Genomic DNA, 17,612 nt, shown 5'->3' on the forward strand with positions numbered 1-17,612 from the left:
CCAGTGCTGAACGCAGAGCCTAGAGGTTGGGGAGAACACAACCTCATCTATCCCGCTGAGAGCTCTCTCCTCAGACCCCGCCTCCTGGGCAGACCCTGGTTTCCCTCTGAGCAGGAACCAGGGGGCCGTTTAGTGGGGAGCACCCTGGCTGAGGGCGTCCAAGATGGCGGGCGCGTTGGCGTGAAGTGGCGGGGAATGAGGCTGACTCTGGGTCTTGCCACAACAGCTGGGTTTGGTTCTGGGGCATCTAAACCGAATAGAAGACTCTTCTTCCTTTACTTAGGACGGAGACCCTGCTATCCTCATGTTTAATCCTTTCGGGGGTTCCTGGCCCTGGTACCCCGGCCAGCCAGTTGCTCCAAGACCTGGCTCCCAGCTAACTCTCTCTCCCTCCTCTCCTCAGCCTCTCCCTTCACATCTCAGCATCACCAACTGCTCGGCTTCCCATTCCCTAACCTGTGCTCCTTCCGCTCCCTCTGATGGAAAAGGCCTTCCTCCTCCTTTGGCTTTTCTTTGTTCATTCTTTCACACTCTGCTCAGGCATCACCTCCTCCATGAAACCTTCTCTGGTTGATTCACCAGAGATATCTATCTTGTACTCCCTTAACTCAGTCTGGAAACTTCTATCATGATATTCACCCTTTCATATACAATGATCTCTCTTTATAAACCCTCATAGGGGAGAGTTTCTTCATAACGGGTGCCATGACTTTTGTCTTTGAATCTTCAGCATCTAGTGCAGGGCCCGTCACATTCCAATGAGGGCACAATTTGGAAACATTTGTGAAAATCATTCTTCATTTACATAACAGAAAGTCCTGCCAAAGCATTTCAACATGTAGAAGTATGCAAACGTGATTGAACTTAGAGGACTGTGAATTCAAAATAAGATTCACAAGCCTGCCCTTAAGGATAAAGAAATTATCCGTATATTTTTTCTAGCCTTTGAATTTGATAATATCAACCATTTTACTATTTTTGAGCTGACTAAATCCTACAGCACTGCGGTTTTCCTTCTTGTTTAATTGACATTTTTAAAAGCTTAAAGGTGAATTTACTATGAATCTGATTCTTTCCACCTCTCAGAATCAACTGCCAAATAAATGACCACGTTCCAATGCTTTCATCTAATAGTAAATATAAGTTTTCAGGTAGATAAAAAGGAAAAGAAACAAGGCACAGACACTCCAATGGGGTGGGCCCCTGGAGAAGCAGGGCGATGTGGAAGCCAGCAACTCAGAGGCAAAGGGATGTGGACCATGGCCACTGCCTTCCTGTTCGTTCTGGAAGGCAATGCTGGCTTTATGAAGGAAACCGTATCCTCTACTTGCAACGTGGTGACTGCCACTCCACACTGAAAACAGCATTGACATATATACACTGTGCACGTGTGTGTGTGCAAAGTTGCTTCAGTTGTGTCTGACTCTGTGCAACCCTGTGGACTGCAGCCCGCCAGGCTCCTCTGTCCATTGGATTCTCCAGGCAAGAATACTGGAGTGGGTTGCCGTGCCCTCCTCCAGGGGATCATATATACACCACCCCGTGTAAAACAGACAGTTAGTGGCCATCTACTGTGCAGTACTTCAGTGCTCAGTAATGACCTAGAGGGGTGGGGGTGGGTGGGAGGGGAGCTCAAGAAGGAGCGGGTATATATACACATGCAGCTGATTCACTTTGTTGTACAGCAGAAATCAATGCAACATTGTAAAGCAATTATACTCTGATCAAAAGTAAATTTAAAAATATAAATAACACTGATTTATAAAAATGAGTATAGAATATTTAAAAAAGAAACAGTATGATGTTTGTTACCCTGACCAACTTTACTGTAGTTTTTATAAATATAAAAACTATATAAAGATGTTTGTTTCCAGAGGCCAACTCTGGAGGCTGTATTATGTGGGCAGAGAATTTTTGCCTAACATTTAATTTTTTTTTTAATAAAAATTCACTCTATATCTAAACCAGAAAACCAATTGCACGTTACACAGAGAGTCCCCAACAAGCCTTAGAAATAAATGTCTGTGTTCCAGCACCGAGGTGAGTTTCTTCAGGGGACACTCTCTGGAAGGCACACTGAGCCTCCTTACACGTGAGGAGTCCCTGGACACAGACACAGAGACTATGAACTTGGCAACAGTACATTGGCGACTTGAGACAATCAGAAGGGACACAGCACCGAAGCATTTGATGAGAGAGACATTGCCAGCCTTTGAATAATTCATTCTGGGAGTCATACAAACATAGCGAAGATGCCCCACCCTGACAAAGTCTAGGCTCAATGCTTTTTGTTAGTTAAATCCAATCATCCATTGATCACACACACACACAGGCACACAGAGTGGTGTAAGACATACACATTGTGCTGCTATTCACAGTCGCCAGGGCCTGGGTACAACCTAAATGCCTATCAGTGGATGAATGGATAAGTAAGATGTGGTACACGCATACAGTGGAATATTGCTCAGCCACAGAAGGGAATGAAATAGCGTCATTTGCAGCAACATGGATGGAGCTAGAGACGATCATACTAAGTGAAGTATGTTAGAAGAAAGACAAATACTTCTTAGAATAGAGAATCACATCCATGTGGCATCTAAAATAAGACACAATGAACTTATTTGCAAAACAGCCTGACAGCTATAGAGAACAGCCTTGGGATTGCCAAGGGAGACGTGAAGTGGGAGTTCTGGATCTGCAGATGCAAACCGCCATACACAGAATGGATAAACGACAAACTCCTACTGTACAGCACAGGGAACTGTATCAATATCCTGTGATAACTATAATGGGAAAGAATACGAAATGAAAGAGAATGTATATATATGTATAACTGAATCACTTTGCTGTGCAGTAGAAATTAACACAACATTGTAAATTAACTATACTTGAATAAGATACATTTTAAAAAGACATATGTATTGTGCTAGATTACCTCATTTTAATTCCTTGGTTCAAGATACGCATAAATCTCTAAAACACTTTTCAAACTCAACGGGAAATACCTCAGCCCATTGGTCTTACCCTGAGGTAGTTGAGGGTGAAATTTGTCAGCCCCATCCTGGTGATGTTTTTGGACAGCTGATCCAAGACCTGAGGATCTTGTGCCTAAACAGGAAAAAGAAAATCAAATATTTTATCCCCTCAAGACGGTATCAAGGAAGTCCCGACTGTGCTACTGCTGCTAAGACGTGCATCTTGCCAGTTTTTCTCAGAGGGTAGGTTGCTGGAGATAATTTGTTTTACATTTTGAAGATACTTGCATATAACGCTCAAGGTCACCTTTGGATCAATGGTGCAAGACTCATTGCCAGGGAGAACTGAACTGAGTCAGATGGGAGAAAGGACTTTATTTCCTCTGTGAGAGGCCTTGTGTCTTCCAGAGGAGGGTTATTAAGCCCGATCAGGACATCTCCAGGTCCCTGGCGCCCCCTTAACTCTGAGGGGAGGTGGGGTCTGGGTTTGGCAGAACCATGTTTTAGGGCTTCCCAGATGGTGCTAGCGGTAAAGAACCTTCCTGCCAATGCTAATGCAGAAGATGTAAGAGACTTGGGTTCGATCCCTGGGTGGAGAAGATTCCCTGGAGAAGGAAATGGCAACCTACTCCAGTATTCTTGCCTGGAAATTACCATGGATAGAGGAGCCTGGCCAGGCTACAGTCCATGGGGTCGCAAAGAGTTGGACATGACTGAAGTGACTTAGCACACACGCACACATGCTTTAGGACTGGCCTTTGCTGTGGGTTATGATAATAGTTTTTTTTTTTTAAGATCTTCAAATTTTTTTTTCTAATCTCTGTTAATTATCTACTGATGTTATTTATGGGGGGAGGACACATTTCTGTTTTATTTTTGACCACATCATGAGGCATGGGGGATCTTTGTTCCTAGACCAGGGATCGAACCTGAGACCCCTGCAATGGAAACGTGGATTCTTAACCACTGGGCCACCAAGGAAATCTCATGACAGTGTTTGTAGCAGCTGGGAGTTGAGTCCTGTATTTGAAAATTTTGGAACTGCCATGAAATATATTAATACATATATATTAAAAATGTCTAACTCTCCTCTCCGTTAAGCTGAGGCTACAAATAGATGTCCTCAACAACTTTAATCCTGAAGGACCGTAAAGGTATGCACTCTATTTTCAGAAATATCAGCCACATTAAAAATATCAAGATGTCATGTTTCATGGGCCACCCCCAGTGTTCTGTTTGGCGAGAAAAGAAAACAGATTCTTTCTGGATTCCGTTGTAAGGTGAGTCTCTTAGTCACTGCTCTTTCTTTCTGTTTGTTTTCCCTTCTTTCTTGATAGATATAAACTCTTGATAGATATAAACTCTTGCTAAACAGAGGAAGTCTTAAGTAAACATCTTCTTGCCTCCGGGTCTGCATTCCTGAGACCATCTAGGTTATACCAACATCTTAATTTATTCTTTTTCTGTACTTAATTTCCCTCAGAGTAATGCAACCAATTGGCTTTGTGTAGATAAATTAAAAAAAAAAAAACTAATGTAGGTGAAAATAGCTTGCCATTTTTCATCTCAATTTCTGAAAAGAGGGTCCTCTGTAGACATGCGTGCGTGCATCCTAAGTCACTTCAGTTGTGTCTGACTCTGAGGCTCTACAGACTGTAGCCCACCAGGCTCCTCTGCCCATGGGATTCTCTAGGCAAGAATACTGGAGCGGGTTGTCATTCAGTACTGGAGTGGGTTGCAATTACAACTGTGATTGTATTCTCTTTTCACCACATTGGGTCTTAAAAATCAGGCTCAAATCTGATTTTGCTCCAGAGCATTTTCTCAGAAGCTGCTGCATCGTGCATTCTGGAAGAAGCATTCATTAAGTCAGTGCCTGGTTATTCCTTCTCACGGGACTGACCTGATGAGTTTCTGTCAGGTCTTACCATTAAAACATCTCTCTAGATTGGCATCGAATCCACCCTTGGACCTTCTTGATGTCCAAGCAATTTGATATGATTTACAGCCAAATGCAATCAAGAGGAACCCAGGTCTTCCTCGGGTTTCCAATGCCGTGGTTAGGAAGTGTGTGCACACACATCGGCGGTGTGTGAACCCCACATCTTGTCAGATGGTTCCAATAAAAACTGGAAACTGTTTTCCTACTCCTTGTTTTATTTCTCTCATTTATACATAACAGGTTTATTAGCCCATGCTGAGTGGTACTTGATAACAAATGCGTGGAATTTAAGAAAAGTACAGACTGTTTATTGAGGTAACCTCCATTTGGAGTTTAAAATAATAAAGTAGGAAAGGAAATAGTCTCACAATTTACCAAACTCAGAAACAAAGGAGGGCAAAAGGGGCCTATGGATGAAAATGGTTGATGGGAAAACTCAAAATTTAGAGTTAATTGCCTAAAGTGTGAAGTTTCTGGGAGCCCTTTCACAGTGAGAAAACAGGGCTTCTCTTTTCTGGGTAAGACGAGGGGATGAAAGGGAAGAAAGTGAAATAGAAATTAAGTACTTACGTGCATGGCTAGAATGCTTCTTGGGACTAACTCTCTGTATTGTCTAATGGTAAAGTGCCACGTTTTTATTCTCATGAGGTCGTCAAAGGTGAACTCCAAAATCAGTCTGCCTTCTGTACACACCTGGAAGGGACAAACAGGAGGATCAATGGTTGTGCACTTGGTGATCGTGACGTTTTTGTAATTCACATGTCAGCCACTCAACGCGGTCTCCCTGACTCCTCTTAGCAGGTGCTCGATCTTGGCAGAAACGTGGCACAGGTGATGCATCCATGGAGCAAGGTCTCAGCTCTGAAATTAATGGGGTCAAAGGTCAGCACAGCAGCTCACCAGCCATGAGCTACTGGTAACTCAACTAGTTTTGGCAGAAACTCCACGAGCCCCTATTTCTTCATTTGTAAATATGCAGACAAAACCCATCTTATAGCGATGCTGTGTCAAACACTCCTGGTACATGTGTCCCCCATAACATTAGCATGCTTTCATCTCCTTTCTCCTCCACTTTCATCATCCTTCTAGAATAAGAGTTTGAGCTCTGTTCTAATCTTGGTTATCCTACTCTGGGAGAAAGTACCTAATACAAGTATTCCGTGTAAATATGAGTTACTTCAAGCTCACCCAGGCAGGAGGAGAAGGGGACGACAGAGGATGAGATGGTTGGATGGCATCACCAACTTGATGGACATGAGTTTGAGCAAGCTCTGGGAGTTGGTGATGGACAGGGAAGCCTGGCATGCTGCAGGCCATGGGGTCACAAGGAGTCGGACAGGACTGAGTGACTGAACTGAGCTGAACTGAAGCAGAAGAAGTTTTCATTTCCAAAGAGAAATGTCAGAGGGTGGTGCTTAACCCAAGGCTGTGGGTTATCAATTACGGATGTTTGGAAAGAAAGACATTTTAGAGTAAATTCCTTGAATCACATTCTATTAGACATGACGAATTCTGCTTGTATAAAGGGCCAGGCTTTGGGGAGCCAAATTAACCTAAGATAAATGTATATTATTAATGAAATATAGTGAGTCTTATAGAGTGATCAGAGACAAGGTAGCATTTTTATCTGCTTTTGAAAGTCAGATGATTTTTGGCATGCAGTTCATTTTTTTTTTTTTTTTTTTTTGGCAGCTTACAGTATCTTAGTTCCCTGATCAGGGATTGAACCTGGACTCATGGCCGTGAAATGGCCAAGTCCTAACCACTGGACTGTCAGAAAATTCCCTAGTTCCTATTTTATTCACATTTCTTCTCACTGGTGTGCTGTGTGCTGTGTTGCTCAGTCATGTCCAACTCTTGTGCAACCCTTTGGACTGTAGCCCGCCAGGCTCCTCTGTCCATGGGATTTTTCAGGCAAGAATACTGAAGTGGGTTGCCATTTCCTTCTGCAGGGGATCTTTCCGACCCAGGGACTGAACTTGCATCTCCAGTGTCTCCTGTACTGCAGGCAGATTTTTTACCTACTATGCCGTTGGTGAAGCCTTTTTTTCACTGTTAATGACTTTGAAATGAAAGAAAATGTGGGGAAGTCTTACGCCACTCATCCTATCTCACCTCTAAGATGGGAAGCAGTGACAGTATATTGGTCCAGTTTAAATAATTGTAGCTCGTTATTCAGCCCACGTTTGCCTAGAGAAGCAGTACAAAAATAGGAGGCTTTGGCACCAGAAAGTCCTAGATTCAAATCTTGACTCTGTTTTCCACTTATTTTGCAACTTTCAGAAAATCAAACAGATTCCATAAGTTTCAGTTTCCTCATCTGCAGAATAAGGATCAGAATACCGCTAGATAGGGATATTGGGAAAGTATATTAAGTGAAATTTTGTATATAGGTTGCCTAGTATTGTTGGTGTTGTTTAGTTGCTAAGTCATGTCCAACTCTTTGTGACCCCATGGACTGTAGCCTGTCAGGCTCCTCTGTCCATGGGATTCTCCAGGCAAGGATCCTGGAGTGGGTTGCCATTTCCTTCTCCAGGGGATCTTCTTGACCCTGGGATTGAACCCATGTCTCCTGCATTGGCAGGTGGATTCTTTACAGCTGAGACACCATGGAAGCCTGCCTGATATTGTACTTGACAGTAAATGATAGTTTAAAGATGAAAGACATGCAACCAAAGAACACAGAGCCTTAGACCAGGGGTTGTTGTAATGTCCTATCTGAGACCTGGGCAGTTATGAGCAGTGTATCTGGGGCTCTTCTGGGAAGAGCTAAGCCTCCACCTAACACTGAGATTCCCACTCACTTTCTTGATTCAACCAGAACAGCTTCAGTTTTATCTGTTTTAAGTAGTGGACCTCTGATCAAGCCTGGCTGGAGAAAGATTTCTTAGGCTAAAAAAAGTACAAAACTTTGGAAATCATTGCACTTATACTTAAAGAAAAAATAACAATCAACTGAATAGGGAATATGATCATTTTAGAAATAGTCTAAACTATAGTCCATGAAGATAATTAGCAATGTAAATCATTCTTTTGGGCTTCCCAAGGCAGCGGTATTGGTTAACCACCCGCCTGCCAATGCAGGAGACATAAGAGACATGGGTTCAATCCCCGAGTCAGGAAGATCCCCTGGAGCAGGGCACAGCAACCCTCTTCAGTATTCTTGCCTGGATAATCCCATGGACAGAGGAGCCTGGCGGGCTACAGTCCATAGGGTCAAAAAGAGTTGGACATTACTGAAGTGACATAGTACAGCACGTCAACCTTTTATGAAATCTTAATAATCACTTCAAATTTCTTTTCAAATGAGTCAGTTCTTCGCATCAGGTGGCCAAAGTATTAGAGTTTCAGCTTCAGTATCAGTCCTTCCAATGAACACCCAGGACTGATTTCTTTTAGGATGGACTGGTTGGATCTCCTTGCAGTCCAAGGGACTCATTTGAAAAGACCCTGATGCTGGGAAAGATTGAAGGTGGGAGGAGAAGGGGACAACAGAGGATGAGATGGTTGGATGGCATCAACGACTCAATGGACATGAGTTTGAGTAAACTCTGGGAGTTGGCAATGGACAGGGAGGCCTGGCGTGCTGCAGTCCATGGGGTCTCAAAGAGTCGGACAGGACTGAGCAACTGAACTGAACTGAATAATCACTTCCTTCTTTGGGAATTTTATACCAAAAACCATCAATTACTGAATTGCAACTATGTCCTAGGCACTGGGTTAGGTGCTTCCTAGTCTCTCTAATTTAAAGAACTATTTTCTTTAAACAAGCAGAACACCAAGTGCAGGAGAATTAGTAGTAACCTGTTGATAGAGCATGACTTAAGAAAGATGCTTTGAAAAAAAAAAAAGAAAGATGCTAATAACACCTCCCATTTTCATTTCATCAAAGGTCTCAGAAGCACTGTCAGATAATTATTGATAATCTGGGTGAAGGCCTCTGACTCAGATCCGATTAGCACAAGCTGTGGGTAATTCCAGGCGTTTGGGCTGCTTGCCCTCAAACTCCTCGACTGAGTGGTCTTCAGAGCCTCATTTCTGGATCTTCGCCATGAGAGTAGAGCACAGTGAAATGGGGGAAGACTTCAGTGTCCCCACACCACTCCTCCAGAGCCTTGCCCGCCAGCATCAGACTTAATTTACCAAGGTTTTCCAAAGAGTTGCAGGGAGATTAAGCCACACAATTCTTCCCTGAGTGTTAACAGGACAGAAGCCACCAGCAGGGGAGGCTTTCCCAGAAGAGAGGTGACTATGGCCAGACATGGGCAGAGAAATGTCTTGACAATACAGGACAGGGATATTTGGATGCCATAATCCTTTTCTTTTAAAGAGAGGGGGTTATTGGATGTTTAAGCAAATATTAGCCCAGTTAAATGTCATGCTTTTTTTTTTTATTATCTAATCTATTTGTTTTGTGTTTATGAGACAAAAACCTAAGGCAGAGACAGGTTCTGGTTTACTTCCACAGGAATAGAATTTCATAAGGGGAGGCCTGGGTGCAGTTCTTCTGATGAATTACTCAGCTGGAGAATCTCTAAGGCCATGTTCAACTGTGTTCTTTGTTTATTGTGATGCAGCAAACCAGCTGAGAACTCTTCTTGCCATCAAACTGCTAAGGGCCTCCGAAAAGAAACATTGCAACAACCTTGGATTCCTCCTTTCTCAGCTAAAACCAAGGACTCAGGTTTATCCGGGACATAGCATGTGCAAGAGAGGAATTCTGAGAACTGAATCTAAGTGGCTGTGTTGAGTGTTTTCTTTAAGGGAAACTAAATGACTGAAGTGGGTGAAAGTCACTCAGTCGTGTCCGACTCTTTGTGACCCCATGGACTGTAGCCCGCCAGGCTCCTCTGTCCATGGAATTCTCCAGGAAAGAACACTGGAGTAGGTATCCATTCCCTTCTCCAGGGGATCTTCCTGACCCAGGGACTGAACCCAGGTCTCTGGCATTGCAGGCGGATTCTTTAGCATCTGAGGAGCCCTGGTGACTTCTTTGAATGAAAGGATGGGAGACAATTTGATCAATGCTGACCTTCCCCAAGCAATTCTTCCCACAGCCTCCTCCCAAGCCCTGCCCATCCTCTCCACGCCCTGTCCTCCTCATGGAGGTCAAAGGAAACTGAAGGTTTTGTGATTTATTTTATTTTACATGCAACAATCAGAAAATGAAATAGAGATGCTTAAGAAAAAAAAATACATATATATATATATATATATTCCTTGTTTGGAATAGTTAAAAAAATGAGCATAGCTTACGAAGAGGAATTAATGTTTCCTCTTTTCAGAAAAACTCTGTGCATTCCTCGTAATCAATACAATTAATGTAGCTTTTATCTAAAGTTGGCCTTTAAAAAAAAAAAAAGCTGCCTTTCACTTGGAATCCAAATTCAAAAGGGTCCCCAATTAAGAAAACATTTTCTGTTGTGCTGAATTCATGTTACTGTGAGCTCTGACATTTTGTTTCTGTGGTAACCAAAATCAGCTGATTAGTTGGCATGGCAACAGAAAAGATGTAATCCCAGCAGACACACTCTAATCAATGCCCCCAGCACAGATGGTCTCTGGAGGATCAACAAGAAAGAGGCTGGCAGGCATTCAGTGCATCACGTGTTGGCTTGAGACTAGGCCAGGAACAAGAGAACTAAAAAAGAACATTTCTCAAACTAACCCGTAGCTTTTTAACCCTTTTCTTTCTTTGCCTAATCGTAAGGCAATACTGACCATGTCGTTGTATAACAAAATGATTCTCATGCAGCTTTTACGAAATACAATATGCTTGTTAGATGGGAGTGTTCATTTAATTTTTCTTCGTCTTTATGCTTAGAACAGTTTGCATGGACTAAGGCTTTTAGATTAACAGTTGCATAAAGCTCAGTGTATCTTACTTGGAAATGCTGCACATGTCAATCCATAGTGGTTTAATTGCTAAGTTGTGTCCAACTCTTTGTGATCCCATGGACACCTTTGCCCCTCAGGCTCCACTGTCCATGGAATTTCCCAGGCAAGAATATTGGAGTGGGTTACTATTTACTTTTCCCGGGGATCTTCCTGACTCAGGGATTGAACCCGGGTCTCCTGCATTGCAGGAAGATTCTTTACCTACTTAGCCACCAAGGAAGCCCATGTGTAAATACATATATATACATTTATTAGAGTGATATACTCATTGATATAGTAATTCCATTAGAGTCAGGATGAGAGCATAAAGGGCTTTCCAGGTGGCGCTAATGATAAAGAACTCGGCTACCAATGTAGCTGGATTTAGGAGGCACAGGTTCAATCCCTGGGTTGGAAAGATCCCCTGGAGTAGGGCATGGCAACCCACTCCAGTATTCCTGTCTGGAAAATCCCATGGACAGAGGAGCCTGGCGAGCTACATTCCATGGGGTCGCAGAGTCAGACACGACTGAGCACGTACACAAGAGTATAACATAATAAGAATGGTGAACTAACTGTCAAAGACATCAGTGAGGATTCATACTGGAAAAAAGGTGAAAGTTACTCATGTTTGACTCTTTGTGACCCCATGGGCTGTAGCCTGCCAGGCTCCTCTGTCCATGGGATTCTCCAGGTAAGAATACTGGAGTGGGTATCCATTCTCTTCTGCAGTGGATCCTCCTAACCCAGGGATTGAACCCAGGTCTCCTGCATTTTGGGTGGATTCTTTGCCATCTGAGCCACCAGGGGAGTCCAGGAATACTGGAGAGGGTAGCCTATCCCTTCTCCAGTGGATCTTTCCAACCCAGGAATTGAACTGGGGTTTCCTGCATTGCAGGCGGATTCTTTACCAGCTGAGCTGCCAGGGAGGCCCACACTGGTTGGTATTTCCATGGTACTTTTCCACAGTATTAAATCATTTCACAGTAAATAATTGAGATAAGAAAAGACCGTAGCCTATGTTTATAGAAATGATAAGGAGTCCAATAATGGCTGTAATTATGGTTCCAGTTTGTGAACCCCAAAATGATGCAACATGTACCCCAGAGAGGGTCCCTTCAGTATTGGCCAGAATTCACATCCTCAAATATAATTCAAGGGTCTTTAATTCTGAAAGCCTTGGGGATTTCTCTTTTGATTATTAAGCTTTGCTTCCAATTTGATTCAAAGTTGAATACAGAAAAGAAAGCTTTCAGAATATATGTATAAAAACTCTCATTACAGCATGTATAGTGTTCCTAGGGTCAGGAAATTGCAAAACATGCTTTGTGGTCCTGAGGAATATTAAATATTACTGTTGATTAGGGCTGTGGCTGATTTTTGATTCAGCAGTTGACCACATTTTCATAAAAGCAACTCAGAAATGCAGAGTCAAACGCTATTTGGAGAATTAGAGTTTATTGATAGTCTAAATTAGAACAATGCGAAAATGCCTGCACATAATGTGCTAAGTGATACCATGTACTAATAGCAGGCTCCCCTTTAAAAAAAAAAAAGCATCAGCTACCAAACTATTTTTCTTTGTGGTACTGAAAGGTCATTAGATTTCTGATTTCTACTAAATCACCATATTATTTTATTACACAAAGATGAGTTATTTTTAATTAATATAAGAACAAAAGAAAAATTGGAAAGATTCTTTGGGTAGTATAATAATCACCCAAGGAGCAAAAAAAAAAAAAAAAAAAAAGAGAAAAAATGAAACGCTTTGGAATATTCTAAAAATAAATGTGCATAATTAGCATCTGGACGAAGGCCACACAGCTAAGCTACATTTCCCAGAAAGTGATCTTTTTCATCACAGCATAGAAATATTCATTACTGGGGCTGGCAAAAGTATTGCCACGGAGTAGAGTCAGATGGGTGATCTAAATAATTAAAGCTTGAAACCCAGAGAGCTGAGTTCAGGAGAATGTCCCCATGTGGGAGGGGGTGCCATGCGAGAGGGAGCGCTCCAGCAGGGAGGAGGAAGCAACAGAGGAGAACCTTGGTTTCTTAATTTGAATGGTAAAAAAAACCACCTTATCAAGTCATAGGAAGAATGGGATTCTTTTTGATTTAAAACCAATCTGGCATGTACAGCACGATATCTTCAGAGCAACTATGTTCATTTCTGAAAAAGTTTTGGTCTGAGAAAGACATGGAGGAAATATACGAAAGGCTCATTGCAATATGCATTTTTATTTTCAGTGGCTACAGGCTTTGGAAGTAGCTCCTTCATTACAGCCAAGTTTAATTATCACGGATTTCTTTTTTCTCTGAAGGCATAAGGAACTGGTGTGTTTTTCTTGAATGACATAAAAGTCCACTAGTGTTAGTGTGTTGAGTGGCTCAGTCGTGTCCGACTCTTTGTGGCCCCACTGACTGTAGCCCGCCAGGCTCCTTTGTCCATGGGATTTTCCAGGCAAGAATACTGGAATGAGGTGCCATTTCCTTCTCCAGGGGATCCTCCTGACCCAGGGATTGAACCCGTGTCTCCTATGTCTCCTGCCTTGGCAGGCGGATTCTCTACCACGAGCACCACGTGGGAAGCTGTAACACCATGTATGTGTGTGTGAGTTGCTCAGTCACAGAATACTGGAGTGGGTTGCCGTTCCCTTTTCCAGGGAAAGTAACGCTAAGCTTACACAATGGATACGGAAGCAACAGAAAAAGGCTTTCCCTGCAGTGCTCGGGCTTTGTAATTCTAGAAATGGCTCCTGTATCCACAGGTGATGTAAATGTTTGGTGTCTTCAAAAATAAGTGAGTCATGGACAGAGTAAACCATCACCCAGGTGACCATTCCTTTGCACACAGCAAAACTCTCAAGACCAGCACGCTCCATCACACGCAGTGGGAATCTTCCTTAGCCCAGACTGACAGCTTTTCTCTCCGCTCAATGGTTAAAAAGGGAAAATGGGAAAAACCCTCCTCCTATTCCACATTTAAAATGTCTGTGGATGATAATCAAGATACCATAGACTCAACGGCACTGGATGATTCGTTTTTGCATTTATATAAGCATTTCTTTGCCTGTCGTTTTTAACACCCCTGTGGGCACCAGAAAGGTGAAATTGCACCAAGATCAAAGAATACTTTAAATAATAAATGTTTTATATCTACTCTTTCAGCAAAATAGTGTGTAAGTAGGAGACACATCTTCAGTTTTATAATTTAGGCTTCCGCAATTAACCCTGATAATTCAGCTTCTCTTAACTATAAAGAGAAGGTTGTCATTTGTGTTTTCAGCTAAAAGAAAGAACTGGTTTTGTTGATGTTACAAACTGGTTTCACACTGAGTCTTAGTCAAAATGCGATGAACTAGTGTTCATTAAAATAAACTTCCATTTTCCAGCTTCTTTGACTAAATATTTATTCTTACTAATTTTTCTGCTTGGGAGATGATATAAAGGGATTGTCTATAGTTTTCCATTTATATTTTTATACTTTTGTATTCCTTAAAGATTATGACTAGTTGAATTGTGGTTTGTTGATTTTCCCCCTGCTTCTTAATATTTGAATTTAGCCTTAAAAACTTTAATTTCAGTAACACAGCACAAATACTGACTGCACAATAATAGAAGAATGTTCTTTTAGTTGTAGGATATCCCTGAGTATCAAAACCGAAATTCTATGTAATGTATATCATCATGGGCTATAGTGAATAATACACAGTATCTTTCGAGTGTTGTATATTTGAAAGTTACTAATAGTCTTTAACACATTACTGACCAGAGACATATTAACACCACAGGCATTAGTTTCTAAAAAAAAAATCCCCCAGTCAATAATATGTTAAAGGGCTTCATCACAAGCAAGACATTTTAAGCATGAGTAGTGGCTGGATGGCATCACTGACTCAATGCACATGAGTTTAGGTGAACTCCGGGAGTTGGTGATGGACAGGGAGGCCTGGCGTGCTGTGATTCATGGGGCCACAGAGTCAGACACGACTGAGCGACTGAACTGAACTGAACTGGGTGATGGATGGGGGTCTTCCCTGGTGGCTCAGACAGTAAAGAATCTGCCTGCAATGTGGGACAGCTGGGTTCGATCCCCGGGTCAGGAAGATCCCCTGGAGGAGGGATTGCAACCCGCTCCAGTATTTTTGCCTGGGAAATCCCATGGACAGAGGAGCTTGGGGGGCTACAGTCCATGGGGTTGCAAAGAGTTGGATATGACTGAGTGACTAAGCACAGTGATGGTTGTTAACTAAACTTATGAGTAATCACCTCACAATATATACATATATCAAATCAACGTGCTGTAAATGTAAGACTAATACACTGTTACGTATAAATGGTGTAAGTGTTAGTTGCTCAGTGGTGTCTGACACTCTGTGAATCCATGGACTGTAGTCCGCCAGACCCCTCAGTCCCCAGAATTCTCCAGGCAAGAATAATGGAGTGGGTTGCCATTCCCTTCTCCAGGGGATCTTCCCAACCCAGGGAAAAACCTGTGTCTCCCACCTAACAGGTAGAGTCTTTACCAGAGAAACCTGGTAAATGTCAATTATATCTCAATTAAAAAAAAAAAAAAAGAAAAACCCACCAAAATTGTAATTTAGTAGACTACGTTTGATAGGCAGCCAAAACTCTCTTCTCTTTCTTGAAGGTTTATCCTGTTTGACTTTCTTGGGGTCTGTATCAAATGCACAGGGCTCCCCCAAAGAGTCTTGCCAGGTTACAAACCAAAGAGATGACCTCACAGGGCTGTTCGCATCTGACATGTGAGAGGTCAGCTTAAAGTTCCAGAAGAAAACCCTAATCAGTATCCTGCAGCACACCCAGAGGAGAGCAAGCCGTGTCGCCGAGCCCAGCCCGTACCTTGGTAAACATGGGCTTCCCATGCTGGGTGACCATCGCACACTGGTCACAGTCCACGGTGATGGACGAGTTGTGGTAGGACTCTTTCGAGTGTTTGAGAACGTAATACAGGTCGGTCACCCCTCCTTCAAACACAGTGCTAAAATAACGAGGGATGAGGGTCCTGCCGATAGCTGGAAGAGACATGCAGAGAAACAAACCATTAACAATAATATCCGGATGGTCCCATATATCCCACACCATGGCCAGACCTCCAACTGGATACAGATCATACCAAGAGGCAAATTTTTTCTCGTTACCAACTGCCATATCCTTTATGGCTTACAGGTAATAAAATAAAATCTCTAAGTATTCACAAAAAATTTATGCAACCATCTTTCCAGATTTGGCATTCATCAATAATTTAAGAGTTAGTACTTAAAACATAAAGGGGGAAATGCTGATGACTTTTGACCACATAGATATTCTTTAAGTTAACATATTTTCAAAAAATAAAACATATCCAATTCACTTGGACTTTTCAATGGATTGCACACCGGTTACTCAATCATGTTTTATTATTAGTAGTAGTAGTCATAGTAATATAAGTTTTGATAATGTAATGCTTTGTGGGCTATGAATTATTTTTGGGCTTCACTCACTCATTGGATCTTCAGCACAAAGTCAAGAGAATAAGGAACTATAAGAAACACAAAGATTATTACAAAAGAAAAAGTTATTAGGAATGTTTGAAAGACACGTGACTTATGAGTAGATAACTGGGGTGTCTAATGTCAAATCTGCAAATGCCCGTAGGAGTTTGGGATGGACATGTACACACTGTGATATTTAAAATGAGTGACCAGCAAGGCCCTACTGTATGGCACAGGGAACTCTGCTCAACTTTGTGTGGCAGCCTCGATGGGAAGGGAATTTGGGGGTGAATGGATATTATGTATATGTATGGTTGAGTCCCTTTGCAGTTCACCCGAAACTATCACAATATTGTTAATCAGATGCATTCCAATATAAAATAAAAACTTTAAAAAAATCTGCATACATTGAAACACTTTCCATCACCATGTCTCAAACTGCTTTAATGAATGGATATCTTTAACAAGTGATCCCTATCTGTATACAAAGAAATCCATACCTACGTGAATGTGCACTGCTCTATCTGCTTCTGGAGTTGAAAGAAAATCTCTTTCCAGAATCAAAGGGCCATCTTAAGAAAACCTGATACCTTCTACTTGGTCTAGATTGGTCTCTTTCATTCTGCATGTCCTGTCCTGTCCCATTTTAGTTTGAGTGGTTCGTAAGTAGCTGGGTCTCTCTGATATATGATGCTTAGAAACAGCTAACAAGCCCTTGCTTTAGCAGAGATTTCAAATCCTCTTACCCTGAAAATCCCAACTCATAATATGAGGAATTTTGCCTATGTGCAGATTTTGAGGCAAAGTACTAAAGCACTCTCAAGTGATTCAAGGTTTTAATAAATCTCTTACATTCACTATATAAGGCTTCCTGAAAGACAAAAATAATATTTAAGATAAATACATTACCAAAGAGTGCTTTAGTAGGAAAGATCATGCAATCATAACTTGAATGCTTAAAAATGTTTAATTTCATTTTAAAAGAATCAGTATTAATCCATTTCGTATGAATCTATATCTCTTTTGTACACGGATTTGGAAAAATACTATGAAAAGAATACTCTGCCAAATGTTTTCTGAAGTGATCGCTAAAGAATCCCAATGTGAATGCCTAGTCTCTGAATAATTTATATAGTTGTTATTGCTTCATATTTACTGCAGTGAAATCAATCAACAAGTGTGTGCTGAATATTCCAGGATCTTTGGCAATTTCATCCTAAGTAATCCTTATACATACACTTCCTAAATACTGCCTAATCCCCAATAGTGCATGCTTATTTGCTAAATATAAAATTCAAATAAGAGTCATTTGAGTCCGTC

General features: G+C 41.8%; 1 protein-coding gene across 8 annotated transcripts in view; it reads right to left on the bottom strand.

Annotated features, from left to right (window-relative positions):
* The window catches only part of LDB2 (LIM domain binding 2), a 460,040-nt gene that overhangs the window by 66,061 nt on the left and 376,367 nt on the right, over positions 1 to 17,612 (bottom strand). For all 8 annotated transcript variants that reach the window (XM_005907270.2, XM_070372733.1, XM_005907269.3 and 5 more), the window contains exons 3-5: positions 15,661 to 15,833; positions 5,488 to 5,610; positions 3,025 to 3,108 (exon numbers count right to left, since the gene is read on the bottom strand). In XM_005907270.2, coding sequence (XP_005907332.1) covers positions 3,025 to 3,108; positions 5,488 to 5,610; positions 15,661 to 15,833 — 380 coding nt within the window. The remainder of the gene's footprint in view (positions 1 to 3,024; positions 3,109 to 5,487; positions 5,611 to 15,660; positions 15,834 to 17,612) is intronic.

Source organism: Bos mutus, chromosome 6 (genome assembly GCF_027580195.1).
Source record: "Bos mutus isolate GX-2022 chromosome 6, NWIPB_WYAK_1.1, whole genome shotgun sequence".
In the NCBI taxonomy this organism is placed as follows: Eukaryota; Metazoa; Chordata; class Mammalia; order Artiodactyla; family Bovidae; genus Bos; species Bos mutus.